At 38.5% G+C, this 18566-nt stretch overlaps 3 protein-coding genes across 3 annotated transcripts in view; all 3 read left to right on the plus strand.

The window, feature by feature from the left end:
* Window positions 1-3527: 3527 nt before the first annotated feature.
* On the plus strand, window positions 3528-4484 carry LOC107713453 (olfactory receptor 51G2-like). The gene has a single exon (XM_016518956.1). The coding sequence runs from the start codon at window positions 3528-3530 to the stop codon at window positions 4482-4484; it is 957 nt and encodes a 318-aa protein (XP_016374442.1).
* A 7996-nt stretch (window positions 4485-12480) lies between these two features.
* LOC107713428 (olfactory receptor 6B1-like) lies at window positions 12481-13461 on the plus strand. The gene has a single exon (XM_016518913.1). It carries the CDS (start codon window positions 12481-12483, stop codon window positions 13459-13461), a length of 981 nt encoding a protein of 326 aa, XP_016374399.1.
* A 2659-nt stretch (window positions 13462-16120) lies between these two features.
* Window positions 16121-18566, plus strand: part of LOC107713421 (transmembrane protease serine 5-like) — a 15777-nt gene continuing 13331 nt past the window's right edge. The window contains 8 exon segments of the mRNA XM_016518907.1: window positions 16121-16131; window positions 16217-16293; window positions 16329-16373; window positions 16376-16554; window positions 16556-16576; window positions 17436-17580; window positions 17834-17932; window positions 18033-18146. Coding sequence (XP_016374393.1) covers window positions 16121-16131; window positions 16217-16293; window positions 16329-16373; window positions 16376-16554; window positions 16556-16576; window positions 17436-17580; window positions 17834-17932; window positions 18033-18146 — 691 coding nt within the window.

Genomic DNA, 18566 nt, shown 5'->3' on the forward strand with positions numbered 1-18566 from the left:
TCCTGAACTCAGAGGACATGCCCTCACATGTTGAGGCAGGGTTGGATGACTTGGGGGAATTAGGGCCCATTTCCCTGGTGGAAGTAACTGAGGTAGACAAAAAGCTCAGAAGTGGCAATGCACCATGGGTGGATAAGATTCACCCTGAGATGCTGAAGGCCCTGGATGAATTTGGTCTCTCTTGGTTGACACGCTTGTTCAACATCATGTGGGAATCTGGGACAGTGCCTGTTGATTGGCAGACAGGTGTGGTGGTTCCCATTTTTAAAAAAAAGGATGACCAGAGAATGTGTTCCAATTATAGAGGAATCACACTTCTCAGCCTGCCTGGAAAAGCCTATGCCAGAGGACTGGAAAGGAGAATCCGACCAATTGTCGAAACCCAGCTGGAGGAGGAACGATGTGGATTCCGTGGAACAGTAAACCAGCTTTTTACCCTGGCAAGAGTCCTGGAGGGGCATGGGAGTTTCCTTTTTTTTAGTCTACATGTGTTTTGTAGATTTGGAGAAGGCTTATGACCGGGGGTGCTTCAGGAGTATGTGGTTCCAGGTTCACTAATGCATGCTATCCGGTCTGAAAGCTGTGTGAAACCTCAGCAGTAAGTCAAGATTGTTCCCAGTGAGTGCTGGACTCCTCCAGGACTGACCTTTGTCATCCATCCTGTTTTTGATATTCATGGACAGGTTCTCAAGGTGGATCCGGGGGGCGGAGGGTGTCCACTTCGGGGGTCTTAGAATGGCATCTCTGTTTTTTGCAGATGATGTTGTCCTGATGGCTTCATCGGGTTGTGACCTTCAGCGCTTACTTGGGTAGTTTGCGGCCGAGTATGAAGCGACAGGAATGAGGGTCAGCACCTCCACATCTGAGGCCTCAGCCAAAAAAAGGTCAATTACTCACTCTGGGTAGAGAGTGAGTTGAGAGTAAGTTGCTTCCCCAAGTAGAGGAGTTCAAGTACCTCGGGGTCTTGTTCACAAGTGAGGGTAGACTGGAGCATGAGATCGTTGACAGGCAGATCGGTGTAGTGGCAGCAGTACCGTCTGTTGTACCATTGTGTTGAAGAGAGAGCTAAGACTAAAGGTGAAGTTTCTCAATTTAACAATTGATTTATGTTGCAACCCTCACCTATGGTCATGAGCTTTGGGTAATGACCGAAAGAATGAAATTGTGGGTACAAGCAGCTGAAATAAGTTTTCTCCGCAGGGTGTCTGGGCTACCCCTGAGGGACAGGGTGCAAAGCTCGGACAACCAGGAGAGGCTCGGCGTAGAGCCACTGCTCCTCCATGTTGAAAGGAGCCAGTTGAGGTGATTGGGGATCTGGTTAGTATGCCTTCCGGTGGAGGTGTTACGGGCATGTCCATCTGGGTAGAGAGCCCAGGGCAGATCCAGGACACACTGGAGGGATTATATCTTTCAGCTGGCCTGGGAATGTCTTGGGATCCCCCAGGATGAGCTAGAGGAAGCAGCCAGGGAAAAGGATATATGGGTGTCCTTACTTACCCTGCTGCCACCGCGACTTGGGCCTGGATAAGTGGTGGAAAATGGATGGATGGATGATAATCTATAGTAATATTAAGTAAAGACATTTAGCCCATGCAAAAGACAGAGAAAAAACATGGTTATTTTCTACAACAGTTTAATGCCTGAATTTTACTAGAAGTATTTTTTTTTCCTTTTGTGTCACAGTATATAAAGCTATACCAGTGTTTCCCAACCAGGGTCCCCCGGCACCCTGTCGAGAGCAGGGGTCCCATGTAAAAAAATCATTTTTTAAAGATTTTTAAAGGGGTCATATGATGTTGCTAAAAAGAACATTATTTTGTGTATTTGGTGTAATGAAATGTGTCTAGTCTCCCAGGATCAGGAAACAGTCCTCCATAAAATGCACTGCAGACATCTGAATATTTGGGTTGAACTGTTCTGGAACAGTGTTGTAAATACAACTTAACCACTGATTTCTAGTCGTGTCCTCTTTTGGAAGGCCAAACAAAATAGTTTAGCTTTCACAACATACATTCTTCACAACATGGCGGCGGCGGTGGCAGCAACAATAAAGTTATGCCTTCTTTCTTTGCGTGAACATTTGGATGGCGTTATGCAAATCTTCCCACACAGTGACGTAGACATGTGGGGGCGTGTTTAAACAAGACGTTTTAGGAGGGTAAGAATATCTCTTTGGGTTTGAGACTTTAGTCTTTGCAACTTTAGGGATCTTATCTATTCACGAACAGTTTGTAACACTCCAAAGAGAAAGGAAAACTTGAAATCGCATCATATGACCCCTTTAACATTTGTCATACGTAACAAATAAACCACATACATTCTTCACAAAACAGGCAAACCATGAGGTTCTCTGGAAACCTGCCCCTTTCTATGAATGAATGTGCACATTCCCAGGACATTGTGTGTATCACTCTTGTTTTGTATATTGTCTTTTGTATTGTTTTATACTGTTTTATGCACGCCGTATGATATAATTATTACATAATGTAACTGGTAACGTGTTTGATATCAAAATTACCCTTGTTTAGTCCACCATCCACTGGTTCATACCACCTTCTCATAACATGCAAATATCGTACCTTTAACTACATGAAACAGAGGTTTAGTATAAGCTGTAGTCCACTTTGTAAAAAGGTGCTGATTTTTTCCCTCAGGTGGTTAACTAACTGCTTTTCCATAGCTTCATTCTCTGGTTTCTAACGGTTTCATTCATTCACTTATACCCCCCCTCCTTTTTTTTAATTAAAAAAAAATTTTTTTTTGCGGTATATGCTCTAATGCATTAGTACTGCAGGCAAGTTATTTTCCATGGCCACAAAAAATAATTTCTTAAGACTTTATATGAAATTACACTGAATGTTCGCTGGACGAAAAAATTAGTTGATTGTAATATTAATTCTGCTATAGTTAGTCAAAGTCAAAGTCTGCTTTATTGTCAATTCTGCCACATGTACAGCACATACATACAGAGAATTGAAATTGCATAACTCTCAGACCCTTGGTGCATACAGTTAACACTAAACACTAACAGTAGAACGTAAAAATACAGATAAATACAATTTAAATATATATAAAATACAAACTATACAAATGTACAAATAAGGACATTGTAAAAAAAGATAGATAAAGTGGCGCAAGGCACATGACAGATAGAGTGCACTACTAGTTACTACTGGCAGCTGATATAAATAATTAATAATTGTAATTAAAAATAATTTTCCTTTAGAGCTAATTTGCTACAGGCCTAAAAAAAAAACACCCACACACAATATTACCTTTAAATCTAATATTTTATCGTTTTGTTGTCTGAATCATCCCAAATGATGAAATTAATATTCAGATCATAGAAACATCTGCACTGATGACATATGACTGTCTGTCAACAAAATAAGGCTCAGCCCATCTAAAGCTCTATAAAAACAGCACAAAGGGAGGAGAGTTAGGAGGTTCACTCCATTTGCCTTGAGGTACATCACAACCTACACCTTCTGACTTTTAGTTTTTTATGGCTTATTTTTGCTGTCAAGATGAACTTAACCGAAAACAACAATTTGAGCAGCACATTTAATTTGAAAGCAATTAATGAGAAGCCTTTGGTGGTGCAGGTACTGGTGGGGATTCTTCTGTATGTAAACGGACTAATGATTTTCACCTTTTTGAAGAAAGAGACCTTCAGGGAAACACGCTACATTCTGTTTGCTCAGACTCTTTTTGTTGACTCTGCTCTGATGCTGTTGACTGATTTAACCCTCATGGGGTCATTTTACCAGTACCCTGTGCATATAATTCCTTGTTATATCTTCTGTACACTTATGTTTTTGCTCTATGTTTGTTCACCCATGACTCTTGTAGCCATGTGTTTGGAGCGCTATGTAGCCATATGTATGCCTTTAAGACATTCCAGCATCTCCACCCCTAAAAACACCTTCATTGGGCTTCTCGTCATATGGAGTGTCAGTTTTGTCATTCCATTGTTTGTTTTAATAGCCTCTTTTGCTTATATTCCTCCTGGTGTCTTTCACCAATATGTTGTGTGTAGTGTAGAGATCATGCTACAGGTAAAATGGCTGGCAGACATGAGAGCGACAAGTCTGCAGCTCTTATTCATCATGATGTTGTGTATTATTGTCTCCACTTACTTCAAGATTATATTGGCGGCCAGATCTGCCTCCTCCGAGAGGAAGACCTCCACAAATAAGGGTCTCAAAACTGTTATCCTCCATGGTGTTCAGCTGCTTCTGTCTATGATGCAGCTTATAACCCCTTATATAGAAATGCCTTTATGGAAAGTAAATGTCATGCTGTTTGTGAATGTAAGATACTCAAATTTCATTTTGTTTTTGATCTTGCCTCGTTGTCTGAGTCCCTTAGTTTATGGAATACGAGACAAAAAGTTTTATAATGCTCTTATATATTATGCTTTTTGTGGCATTTTGGTTTGTAATAAGCACAAAATAAGAGATGGTACACCTTCAGAAGTGTAGTAAGCATTTCCATACACAATTAAACCTCACACAATATGTAGTGTATTGTTTCATTCATATTAACAGCAGTAATGTAGCAATAATTTTAATCATATAAAATTTTTATATTTTGGCTCACATTGAGTATGCTATGTATGACAATATATTTAATGTTTATTAAATATATTTAAAATGTGTTTAATAAACATTTATTAATACATTTATATTATTTAGTATGTATGTATGTATGTATGTATCTATCTATCTATCTATCTATCTATCTATCTATCTATCTATCTATCTATCTGTCTGTCTGTCTGTCTGTCTGTCTGTCTATTTATCTGTCTGTCTGTCTGTCTGTCTGTCTGTCTATCTATCTATCTATCTATCTATCTGCTGCATAATATAGGCTGCAAAATGTAGATATTTTAATTAGTTAATTATACAAAACAGCCATAAGACAAATATTTTATTTTCTACCATTGAGTCTGCTCTCCATCCAAATGTCAACCTTTTTCCTGAGGCATCTGTCACTCTGAGAATTTTGCTAATTATTTTAATGATAAGATTTCTCAAATCACGTCTACAATGTCAATGTCGTCATATGAATTGGTTGATGTTCCATACTCTGGTTCCACTTGGCCTGTTGGTAACACTTTATAATAACTTTCATTAATAAATCATTAACAAACATTATATAATGTTTAACTAATCATTACTTTATATTCACATATCTATAGAAATTAGATAATGTGCAATGTTAACTAATGAACTTATTAAACATTACCAAATGATTAACAGATTATTATGTTACATTATTTAATGTAAATTGAAATGCTTACAAATGTCATTAAACTTTCAATTCATATGATCATGCATTTTTTTAAAATCTTCAAATGATTTTGACAGATGGTTTAAAATGATTAAAAGCTTAATTCATAAATCGTTAACAAACATTATATAATGCTTAACAGATCATTAGTTAATGTTTACAAATGTCATTAAACTTTCAATGCGTTTTAGCAGAAATTATACAATATTTACAAGCTTATTTGTTAATGTACTTTTGAATGCTTACAAATGTCATTACACTTCACTTCACATATTAGTTAATGCTCATTTTTACATTTACAAATGTTGTGAAAACATAGCTTAGTCATTTTAAGCTCTTCACAAACTATTCATGTTAATATATTCATTAAGTCATAATCACAGTCTGTAAAGGTCATATATTTGGTCTTTGTTTGTTGTGTAGACTTCTACTATTTGCACATTTTAAATCATTCATTAATTATTTGTTAATGTTTTTGCAGTACCCAATCTAAAGTGGAGACTATTCATCAATTGTAAATGTTTATAAACATTTACTGATAATTAGTACCTTTATGAGCAGTCATTTTGATGACAAAACAGAATATTCCTTGAGTCATACATCATCAGGAAGGGAAAAAAACGAAACAAAACAAATTGTCAAGAAAATACTTCATTTATCATTTACCAAAACAATATAAACAGATTGAATCGTGTTCCCTTATAGTAGTAATCAAACGGACCCCTGTACACTTGTTGACCCCTTACCCAACCTTAAACCTACCCATACTTTGTAAACATTTACTCATTTTTTTAGTATATTTATTGGCACTGGAATTTTAGCTACTTTAACAACGTTTGTGTAAAGGGTGGTTAGTTAAGTTTAGCTAAATGCTTGGTAAAGTACAAAAAAAAAAAATTCAAGTTATTTAATTCAACAGAAACACATTTACAGTATTTTAAATCTAAATATGGGGCATAGGGGGCTCTGGAAAGGGGTAGTACCTTTGATGTCTGGCATGCTGCGCCTTCGGGTGGATGGCTTCACTGGTCCCCTTCCATCCTCTAAATCTCTCACATGGGGCTCCAAGCGCCATGCCCTGATAAACCGCTTCAGCTGGCGGATCAAACCATGTGAGGTGGTGGTGCTAACATGGCACGGCACTGGGCGTAGGACCACCTCGATGTAGGTCACCGGCCAGGGCGGAAGAGTTCCCAGACGAACTACAATGACCACGTGTTCGCGACCAAGGCGAGCCACCTAGATGGAGGTCATCGGCTGTGGTCAGGCATGGAGAGGGATGGGCACCGCCATGCAACATTTGCCCTAGTTACGCCATAGATAATGTTAATGACAACCAATAACCAACCCATACTGGCTCGGCTGTCGCCCGGGTTATCAAGGGCCGTGCCTGCCGCCACAGACCAGGATGGAGGTGGAAAATATGCTACTGGTCTGTCAAATAAAAAGATCAGTGCCAGATGTAACATCACCATTGACACATGGAACGTGAGATAATTGAGAAAAACAGGCAGGTTGGAAGAACTCACCCACGAGATGAATAGATACCGCTGGAACATCTTAGGACTCTGTGAAGTACGATGGAAAAACATCGGAGAAACGTCCACCTAAGAAGGTCACAAACTATACAGTGGAAGGGATGACAAACATGAACAGGGAGTCGCATTTCTCATCCATAAAAACACCGCAAACTGCATCATGAGTTGTTGCCCAATATCGAGCCGACTTATCACCATCCGTCATCACCGTTCAATATCACCATCATACAGGCGTACACACCAACATCTGACTACGACAATGATGACATAAAAGACTTCTATGAACAATTGCAGGAAGTATTAGACCGAACTCCAAAGAAGGACATTCTTGTGGTGCAGGGCGACTGGAATGCCAAGATAGGAGAGGATGCTTATGAGAACTGGAAAGGCACATGTGGGCGATATGGCAACATCAAGTCCAATGAGAGAGGCCTAAGACTTCTGGAATTTGCTAACTACAATGTACTTATAGTGGCTAATACATTAGGCCCACACAAAAAAACCAGAAGAACCACATGGCACAGGCCAAATGGAGTGCATCATAATCAGATAGACTACATCATAGTGCAGAGGCGCTTCTGGTCCAGTGTAAACATTGCCAAAACACAAAGCTTCCCAGGAGCTGACATCGGAAGTGATCACGACCTCGGCATGATGTCCTTTACGTTGCATTTGAAAAGGATCAAGAAACAGTGTCACACCAGGATTAAATTCGACCTTGAAAAGCTGAAGGACCCCAAAATAGCAGAAGACTTCCAAGCTATGATAGGTGGGAAATTTGCAGCACTCAACAATCTAGATGCTGATGGCACAAACATAGACACAGTGGTGGATAACTTCAACACAGCAGTGTTTGACTCAGCCAATGAAATCTTAGGCAAATATCGCCCTGTCAAAAAGCCCTGGGTCACAGCTGATATACTTGATCTATGCGACAAGTGTAGGGAGCTGTAGAAGAAGAAGATGGAAGATGCAAAAGGAGCAAAGCAATATAAAGCAAGTCAATCAGGCAATCAAGAAAGGCTTGATAAAATCAAAGGAGAACTGGACTGAAGAGCGGTGCCAGGACATTGAAGATAGCCTGAAGAAGAATAACAGCAAGAAAGCATACCAGCTGGTGAAAGACCTGACCAACACAAAGCAAGGGCGAACACCAACCATACAAGACAAAGACGGTAATTTTATGACTGAAGAACAGGACATCCTAAAGAGGTGGACTGAGTACTGCTCAGAGCTGTACAGCTATGAAACCACCCCAACTACCCCATCCTTCACACAGAAGTGGAAGAAGCAATGAAATCACTTAAGAAGGGGAAGTCGGCGGGAGTGGATAACGTCCCTGCGGAGCTCATGCAAGCAAGGGGAGAAGCCATGATAAGTGCCCTACTGAATATCTGCAACAAGATCTGGCAAACAGGAGAATGGCCCAAACCATCAGTCTCTCATCATCATCCTCCCTAAGAAAGGCAATCTACAACTTTGCCAGAATTATCGTACCATCAGCCTTATAAGCCACCCAAGCAAGGTCATGCTAAAGATCCTACTGAATCAATTGAAGCCGCAAGCGGACAAGATCATCGCTGAAGAACAAGCGGGCTTCAGACATGTGCGCAGCTCAACAGAGCAGATCTTCAACCTTAGGATAATATCTGAGAGATACCTACAACATCAACAAAACCTTTACCACATTTTTGTGGACTTCAGAAAGGCGTTTGACAGAGTATGACATGCAGCACTATGAGCCACCATGAGGCAGTACAACATTAATGCCAGCCTGATCAAAATGATTAAAAAAAAAAACTATGATAAGGCCACCAGCGCGGTTTACTTTAACAGCAATATAGGGGACTGGTTCAGAACCACAGTTGGAGTAAGACAAGGCTGCTTGCTCTCCCCTACACTCTTCAACATCTTTATAGAACGAATCATGGCCGATGCATTGGAAGACCATGAGGGGACAGTCAGCATAGGCGGCAGGACAATCACGAACTTACGTTTTGCCGATGATATAGTTGGCCTGGCAGGGAAGGTAGAAGAGCTGGCTAACTTGGTGGAGCACCTTGACAAGATCTCTACATCCTATGGTATGCAGATTAATGCAGAGAAGACTAAACTGATGACTAACAACATCATTGGCTTCACCACTGACATCAGGATTGGCGGCAAGAAGCTAGACAGTGTAAACAGTTTTAAATACCTGGGAGCTATCGTCGCGGATGAAGGGTCCAAACCTGAGATACTCGCCAGGATCGCCAAGACCACAGCAGCGCTGACAAAATTAAAGACCATCTGGATTGACAGGAAAATAGCCCTCAGCTCAAAGATCAGACTGATGTGCTCCCTAGTCATGTCCATGTTTTTATATGCCTGTGAGACTTGGGCACTAACAGCTGAACTGGAAAGGAAAGTTCAGGTCATGGAGATGAGATGCTTCAGAAAACTCCTCGGCATCTCCTACAGAGATCACATCTCCAATGAAGAAGTACATGACAGAATTCGAAGAAAACCATTGGGCCATATGATGACCTCCTGACAGTTGTGAAAAAATGGAAGATGAGGTGGTACGGCCATTTAATAAGGTCATTAGGACTTGCGAAGACAGTCCTGCAGGGCACAGTGCCAGGAGGGAGGAAGAGAGGCAGGCAGAGAAAGAGATGGGAAAACAACATTCAGGAGTGGACAGGCCTGACGCTGGGCGAGACCTTGAGAAAAGCTGAGAAGAGGGAGGAATGGAAGGAGCTGGTTGCCAGAGCATCTGTGGCTTTATATGCCTGTGAGATTTGGACACTAACAGCTGAACTGGAAAGGAAAGTTCAGGTCATGGAGATGAGATGCTTCAGAAAACTCCTCGGCATCTTCTACAGAAATCACATCTCCAACGAAGAAGTACATGACAGAATTCGGCGGACCATTGGGCCATATGATGACCTCCTGACTGTGGTGAAAAAATGGAAGCTGAGGTGGTACAGCCATTTAATAAGGTCATCAGGACTTGCGAAGACAGTCCTGCAGGGCACAGTGCCAGGAGGGAGGAAGAGAGGCAGGCAGAGAAAGAGATGGGAAAACAACATTCAGGAGTGGACAGGCCTGACGCTGGGCGAGACCTTGAGAAAAGCTGGGAAGAGGGAGGAATGGAAGGAGCTGGTTGCCAGAGCATCTGTGGCGCCCCATCGGTCAACCAAACTAAGGGACAGGTGAAGGTGAAATCTAAATATGCTAATTTGATTGTATTTCCAGCTACGCACACTTTTCTCTCTCCATGCTGACTTTGTTTTCTTTGGTAGTATCCAGTTTTATTTGGTAGTACCAGTCAAAGTAGGTCTCTGTCTGTCAATAACAGGAAGAGTGTTGCTTTCTAAAGCAGGTTATCTTGGGTTATCTATCTTGCAATGGTGCTGGATGTTTCTGTGGAAATTTGTAGAACACTGGACAAAATTATAGTTGACTTTGTTTGGAAATTATAAAACTCAATTAAAAAAAAGCGTTATACTAGCTGGTTGGGTTGGATAAAGACATTTTTAAACAACCCCACATCCTGTTGGAATTTTATTCGAAATCATATATTTAATTCCGCTGGAGGTTTATATTTTTTGTTGCACTGCAACTTCGACATTTCTAAAATGCCTTTAACTTTATCTAGTTTTCAGAAACAGGCTTTAATAAATTGTTCACTTATATTTAATAAAAACATTTCTTTTATTTGGAACAATAAAAATATTAGATTTAAAAATAAATCTCTTTTTTTCATAATCGGTTTGATAAAAATATACTTTTATTTAGTCAACTTTTAGATGATCGTGGTGTCCTTTTTACTTATGAACAATTTATGCAAGAATTCTCTTTTCCAGTCCACCCGAGAGAATATGCCATTGTTTTGGTGCAATTCCTGATTGTATCATACCTTTAGTCAAGTCTGGCCCTAGAAGTTCTTAAGACTCCTATTTTTGACAACACTAACTTATTTGTTCACCAAAGTCTTCTCAATACCATGTCAAACAAAGACATTCGTTCATTTATTAATAGATCTCAGATTTCTTTACCTGCTTGTGTGAGTTTTTGGAATAACATATTTCGTGATATAGAATGGGAAGAGTTTTGGCTTCTTTGACAAAAATTCTTCTTATCTAATAAAGTTGTTGAAGTCTCTATCAAAATTATCCATAATTGCTATCCGTTAAATTACAAACTTGCTAGATTTAACAATAGTATTTCCCCCAGTTGCTCCTTTTGTCTTCAGTCTGAAGAAAAAATCATTAATTTATTTTGGTACTGTGCTTATTGTAAAGTGTTGTGGGTTGACTTTTCCAGTTTTGTTAAAAAAAAATTATATCCAAACTTCTGTATAACCCCAAAAAATGTGTTATTTGGTTACTCTTTGAATTTAAACCTGTAAATCTCACTGTAAATGTATTATTAATTTATTGCTGTTTCTTGCTAAATTTTACATTCATAAATGTAAATTTTCAAAGAAAACTCCATACTTTTATTTTACAGGAAAGATTTTGATGTGTATGTAAACACGTTAAGAAACTCTAATAATTCTATTGCATAGGACTCTTTCATGGTATAAGTCTTATAAGCTAACATACTATGCTTTGGATTAATGTATGTAACTCTCATTGTCTTTTGTTTTTATTTTGTATTTGTAATTGTATTTGTTGTTGTTTTACTGCATAATAAAAAAAATGCTTTTCCTGGTTCAGAGCCGGTGCTTTGGGTGTTGAAAGAAAAGGGGTATGTGTGCACGTGCAATGCACAGAGATGTTTTCTTGCCATTATTTTGCGTTACGCTGTCATCGCCGCTGCTAAAAAGTAGCACATGAAACACTGCTTACATTTATATTTTATTCTGTGATAATTATTTTAAATTATTTTTCTTTATGCTGCCACCCCGGTAGATCCGCCCCTGCAGCCAGTCACTTGCTTTTTCCCTAAATGAATAAGCCATTTTGAACAAATCATTTGACTAAATGATTCAATGACTCACTAATTAAGACAATGATTTGCCACCAACTGCTGGTGGTTTTAATATCTTTTCATTATAAAGAGTCAAATGCTGTTCCACTCCATCATCAGCTTTAGCAAAATAACCTGACCTCGGATTCGAGGACCAGAAGTAGGCTAGGTGTTGTGTAATTTGCAATAATTCAACGTCTGGAGTCAATATTGCTTAATTATCACAGATAATGGATAGGGGGTGCTGGCCCAAAAAAGAGAGAAAAAACATGGCTATTTTCTACAACAGATTTAATGCCTGAATTTTCCTAAAAGTATACAGTATATTTTCCCTTTTTGTTACAGTAAAGCTAAACTATGATGTTAATGACACTGGATTATTTGATTTGGTTCTATAGGCCTAAAAAAACACTCACACACAATATCATCTTTAAATCTAAAATTGTACCTTTTTGTTGTCAGATTCATGCCAAATTATGAAATCAGCACTGAGATTATAGAAACATCTGCACTGATGACATATGAGGTTCTGTAAACAAAATAAGGCTCAGCCCATCTAAAGCTCTATAAAAACAGCACAAAGGAAGGAGGAGAGAGTTAGGAGGTTCACTCCATTTGCCTTGAGGTACATCACAACCTACACCTTCTGACTTCATGAGGTTTTTTTATGAGGCTAAGTTTTGCTGTCAAGATGAACTTAACCAAAAACAACAATTTGAACAGCACGTCTAGTTTGAATGAAGGAAATGAGAAGCTTTTGCTGGTGCAGGTACTGGTGGGGATTCTTCTGTATGTAAACGGACTGATGATTTTCACCTTTCTGAAGAAAGAGACCTTCAGGGAAACACGCTACATTCTGTTTGCTCAGACTCTTTTTGCTGACTCTGCTCTTATGCTTTTGACTGATTTAACCCTCATGGGGTCGTTTTACCAGTACCCTGTGCATATAATTCCTTGCTATATCTTCTGCACACTTACATCTTTGGTCTCTGTTGTTTCACCCATGACTCTTGTAGCCATGTGTTTGGAGCGCTATGTAGCCATATGTATGCCTTTAAGACATTCCAGCATCTCCACCCCTAAAAACACCTTCATTGGGCTTCTCGTCATATGGAGTGTCAGTTTTATCATCCCATTGTTTATTTTCATAGTCTGTTTTGTCTATATTCCTCCTGGTGTCTTGCGCCTTTATGTTGTGTGTACAGTGGAGGCCATGTTACAGATAAAATGGCTGGCAGACATGAGAGCGACGAGTCTGCAGCTCTTATTCATCATGATGTTGTGTATTATTGTCTCCACCTACATCAAGATTGTGTTGGCGGCCAGATCTGCCTCCTCCGAGAGGAAGAACTCAACAAATAAGGGTCTCAAAACTATAATTCTCCATGGTGTTCAGCTGCTTCTGTGTATGATGCAGCTTTTAATCCCTTACATAGAAATGCCTTTATGGAAAGTAAATGTCATGCTGTTTGTGAATGTAAGATACTCAAATTTCATTTTGTTTTTGATCTTGCCTCGTTGTTTGAGTCCCTTAGTTTATGGATTACGAGACGAAAAGTTTTATAATGCTCTTAAATATTACGCTTTTTGTGGCATTTTGGTATGTAATAAGCACAAAATAAGAGATGGTAAAACCTTTAGAGGTGTAGTAAGCATTTCCATACACAATTAAACCTCACACAATGTGTATTGTGTAGTATATTGTTTCATTCAGATGAACAGCACCAATGTTTAGCCTTAATTTTAATCATTTATAATAACTTACTGTATTTATAAATATATTTTGGCTTGCAGTGGGTATGATATGTATGACAAAACATTTGATGTTTATTAAATTATTAAAAATATATAATAAACATTTTATTGATAAATGTATGTGTATTATTTAATGATTAAATATTTTACTTAATAAAATCTATTACATATATCAAGGGTTGTGACAGTATATAAAAGATGCTCATTGTTTTTTTTATTAAGACTGTCAGTAGGTCAAGTCACTGTCTATAATATCCATATGTTGTAACAGTGTGTCAGGTAGTAGCTATTGGTGAAACAATTTGGCATCAAATTTCTAATAAATAAGAGGCAATGTGGTTTAATTATAATATAATGCACATACATTGTTTTATTTATCAAGATAGCTTTGGGACAGGCCTTTTTCTACTGATAGATTATCATCACACAGATAGTCAAATGTAATGAATTGGAAAAAGTCAAGACAAAATGGCCCTCAAAATCTTTTATTTTCTTATTTTTTAAATCATTTTTTATACAATTGCTACGACCCATTTCTCAATACTTAGGTCACTTTTTCAAAACTGTTCACAGAGTTCTTCTTACCAAAGTTTCATCAGTGTTTTCAATGTTTTCCCTTGTAAAAGTTCTTTATAAACCAAGAATGACAGCTCTCTAGTATATGTTACGCTACTGTACGAAATTATTCTAGATTTACATGTGGACTGTGTTTTTGGTGTTCTACCACAAGGCTTTAATCAGGTTATTTGCTCAGCTATAACTTAAACCATTCCTAATTCCTGTTCCTGAATATTATGTTGAATATGGAGCATTTAATGTGTGCACAACTGTTAATAATTTAGCTAAAAGAAGAAAATAAAAGAAACCAAAATGGCTCTTAAGTGACCCTGTAGTTGGACGGGGAAAATACACCATTTTTATATTTTACTTATTCTTGAGTGCCTTGGCCTTGAATGATTTTTACGAGTTAAACTATCCCTTATCCAAAGCGCACTGGGATTTTTTATTTTGTGATTTATTTATTTATTTAACTTCAGCAGCACTGTATCATATCTGCTCATGCAGTATCTCTTACTCACCACGAGAGGTCACTGTCTACCTTCTAAGTCAGTGGTGTCAAACTCAGTCCCTGCAGGGCCAACCCTGTTCCAACACACATAACATTTAGTTTTCAAATAAGCCTGACGGACTTGATTAGCTGGATCAGGTGTTTGATTAGGGTTGAATCTAAACTCTGTTTATTCTGTTGTGTCTGTAGCCTCTGCTGATAAAGATGCAAAGTTTATCCAGGACAGAATGAAGAGAATACAACACATGAAACACTCAGAAAACTGAGTCTAAGATAAAGTGCATCAGAGAAAGCTGACAGTATTGAGCTCTTCACTGATCTGATGTGATCCATTAAGAGATGTCAGTCTGAGCTGCAGGAGATGGTGGAGTAGAAGCAGAAGAAGCAGACTGAAGAGCTGGAGCACTTCATTGAGCTAAAGAACTGCAGGAGACTCTAGACGAGGAACTCAGCAAATCTTGTAAATTAACTTTATTTTGGCATTAATGTTCTTATTTATTTAGAACCTTGAGGTCAATAAGTGAATAACACCTCATGTTCCTTTGGATAAAAGAGTCTACTAAATGAATAAATGTAAATTTAAGGGCATATGCAGATGAAATAATAATAGATACAGCATAACTAATTGTTCCTGGGCAAAACGGTGTGCTGTTTAATAAACTTTTTTTGAAACTCAGTGTGTAGACATCTAACCTTTTGTTTTTGTTCAATGTGATTTGTCCTGCACCTGAGCCCAAGTCTGGGTATTGGATGTGCATAATTTTAAAACCTTATATTAAGGGAGGATGATTTCTGTCAAAGCATCTGACACATTGTCTCTCTCAGTGATATATTTAAAGAAGTGAAGTTATTAAACGTAATTTCAGGAGGAGTACGCCCATCTAATCTTCCAATTAATACCAAGGTCCAAAACCAGCTTCTTACCCCTTCCCGTTGTTAGTTCTTTCTGCATCCCTCCTCCTCCCCTTCTCCTCCTTTTTTGTACAATTTTGCCTATTATAGGGGGCAATCGGAGCTCGAGTAGAATATCCTCTCTGAGCCCCTCTATTGCAGACAGCAAGCCAAATCTGTTTACCACTTACACTAAGATTATATGGGCACACGAACTCGTGAAATCACTAAATTCACAAATACACTATGATCACAATGATCTGTTCTTTGGTAATATTTTCCGGCTGTTCCCATTGAACATTTAAAACCTACTGTATTAATGTTGATAACTGAGACAGACCACCAATGCAGAGACACCAAATGTTACTTTTTTTATACAGCATGTGCTTTCTATCAGTGTGAAATTCCTGAGAAATGTGACATTTCAAATACTGTAATTACAACGTTTTTTTTCCATAGAAGCTGTGACCTGTCAGGTAATAAGTTATGCAGCATAGTGGACTCTGTCACAGGTGAAGGTGGTGCTACGCAGCCTGTATCCTGTCAGTGACAGGTGGATATCTTTGGAGATGTTTAGTCCTACAAAGGGCTGGTTCAGGCAGTCAGGATAGGTCCCATGACCCCTTGGTAAAACAACGGGTTCATTCTTTGCTCCACTGCTGACCTCATTGTCTCTTTGTGGAGTGAAAATCCAGAGTTGCATTCTGCTCAGTGGTCAGACAGCTGCTGGTGTGCAGCATCTCTGGGACTCTGTCACAGGGGAAGGGGGTGCTACGCAGTCTGTATCCTGTCAGTAACAGGTGGATATCTTTGGAGATGTTTAGTCCTACAAAGGGCTGGTTCAGGCAGTCAGGATAGGCCCCATGACCCCTTGGTAAAACAACGGGTTCATTCTTTGCTCCACTGCTGACCTCATTGTCTCTTTGTGGAGTGAAAATCCAGAGTTGCATTCTGCTCAGTGGTCAGACAGCTGCTGGTGTGCAGCATCTCTGCTGTGATGGAGGTGAGTGGATGAGAGAGAGTCCGAGCAGCTGCCGCCAGGAAACCCCTGGATCCAAACAACCAAAACATGGTGAGTTTCTCCCATTATGATCAAATACAGAAGCATATCTAATAATATGCTTCTTTTGTTAGCAGTATGTGCTGTGTTTGGCCAGGTTAAGACAATGTCTGCATTATATATTTTTTAAAAAGAACCTGTTTGTGCTTTATGAATTCTTCATTTAATTGAAATAAAGATGATTTATTGTTATGAAAACATATTCTGTTGTTTACAGGATAATTTCAGATCTTTCGTGACAAACTATAATGTTATTTGACTTGGATTACTTGGTTACTTGACAACTTTTTTTATTGTATATGTTAACAAAACACGTAAACAAAGGAAGTAGTAATCAACTCATCACATAGAGTATCGCTACACTGCTACTTTTCTACATTTTTCTTTTTTACAGTAATACCTGACAATTTGATAGCTTTAACTTTGTTACTGTTGTGTACAAGATCACTAGATCAGCAAAAGGATATTCACAACAAAACACATTTACCAGTGTTGTGCTCCTTGCTAGCTCATGCTGTATTTAAAACTGTGTTCTAATTTCTAAAGTATTGTATGATATAGTACACATGCAAGCATAAACCTATTTAAACTGAAAGGTTATCACATGACCTACAACCTCCTACAATTTGTCACAAATATATAGCCTGTCAGTAATTGGCAATGCATTTTAATTGTATTGTGTTTGCTATAAAAATGTTGACAAAGTATGTTTGTTTGCAAAAAAAAAAAAACAGTGCAAACAGGAACACTATTCTGAATGCAAATTCTGAAGTCAATATTGATCCATTTACATGACATATATATAGATCAGTGATCAGATCTCTTTTAGCATGGCTTATTGGCATTGGTCATATCAGTGGTTCTATTACAGAGTCTCAGTAGAGAAGCCATGGCAGTGATTGAGAATCCTGTGATGGTCAGACAGTCTTTCCATCCAGAACATCTGCAGGTGGACAGGATTGAGACGGGCCAGAATAATCCCACCTGGATCAGAGAGCTACAGTTTCTCCATCCAGGCAAGTCTGTTATTAACACACACCTGAGGAGACATCTGTTCCTTTAAAGGTCCATTTGTAAAGGTCATTAAAATATTTTTATAATGTTTATACTACTTTATACTAGTATTATATTATATTATATTATACTGTAGATACATTTCAGTATTATTATTCTTTATAAGCTTCACCTGAAAAATCATATATAACTGCATGGTTATCAATCAGTGTTGTTTTGATTTTTGGATATTTGTTGAACTATTATTTCATATAGTGTCTGGCAAAGTGTCGGCCCATAAATTGGTGAAAGTGTTTGCAGCTCTTTGTGTACTTTGTCTGCTGGGAGGTGTTGTCACTGGTGTTTGGTTCATAGGTAAGAAGTTAAATAATTAAAAAGATTAAAAATGTTAAATTTGTGCACTTATAATGTAGAAACACAGAGCACTCAAAATAATGTCTTTAATGTCCCACAGTGAAAATTCTCTTAAGGCCAAACTCAGCACAGAGCCCTGTGAGCATAGGAGACACTAAAGACACGTCCTTCTGCAATGTAACCGAGGACATCTCTGTGGCAGACCCCAGAAAAGGTATTTGTCCCTTTATTTGCACATTCTGTGAAAACAACAGAGAGCCAGCAGGTAAAAAGTGCAGTGGACATTCATCCAAACTCACTGGCACTTTAAACAAAGTGACATAAACAATGACCAGCGAAAGCTGTAACAAACACATAAACAAGAGAAGCAAACTAAAGGGAGAGGAAGTAGAAATTAATTTAAAAATCACACCACAACTATATGCAATAATGGCATATTATTACCCAATATATAATTTATTCATGACGATAAAATTCCCAGTACCTTTCGCGTCAGCATATTGACGCCAAGGGTTTCTTATTTAAAGCAATGGAGGACCCTGCACGTTGAAAAATGATGCTAAAAGGGGGAACCTTTGCGTGGTGTATTCACACCAGGAAAGTCCGCTAGTTCACTTGCTTTGGTCCGGACCAA

The sequence above is a fragment of the Sinocyclocheilus rhinocerous genome, unplaced genomic scaffold (assembly GCF_001515625.1).
Source record: "Sinocyclocheilus rhinocerous isolate Xijiao unplaced genomic scaffold, SAMN03320098_v1.1 scaffold689, whole genome shotgun sequence".
Classification (NCBI taxonomy): Eukaryota; Metazoa; Chordata; class Actinopteri; order Cypriniformes; family Cyprinidae; genus Sinocyclocheilus; species Sinocyclocheilus rhinocerous.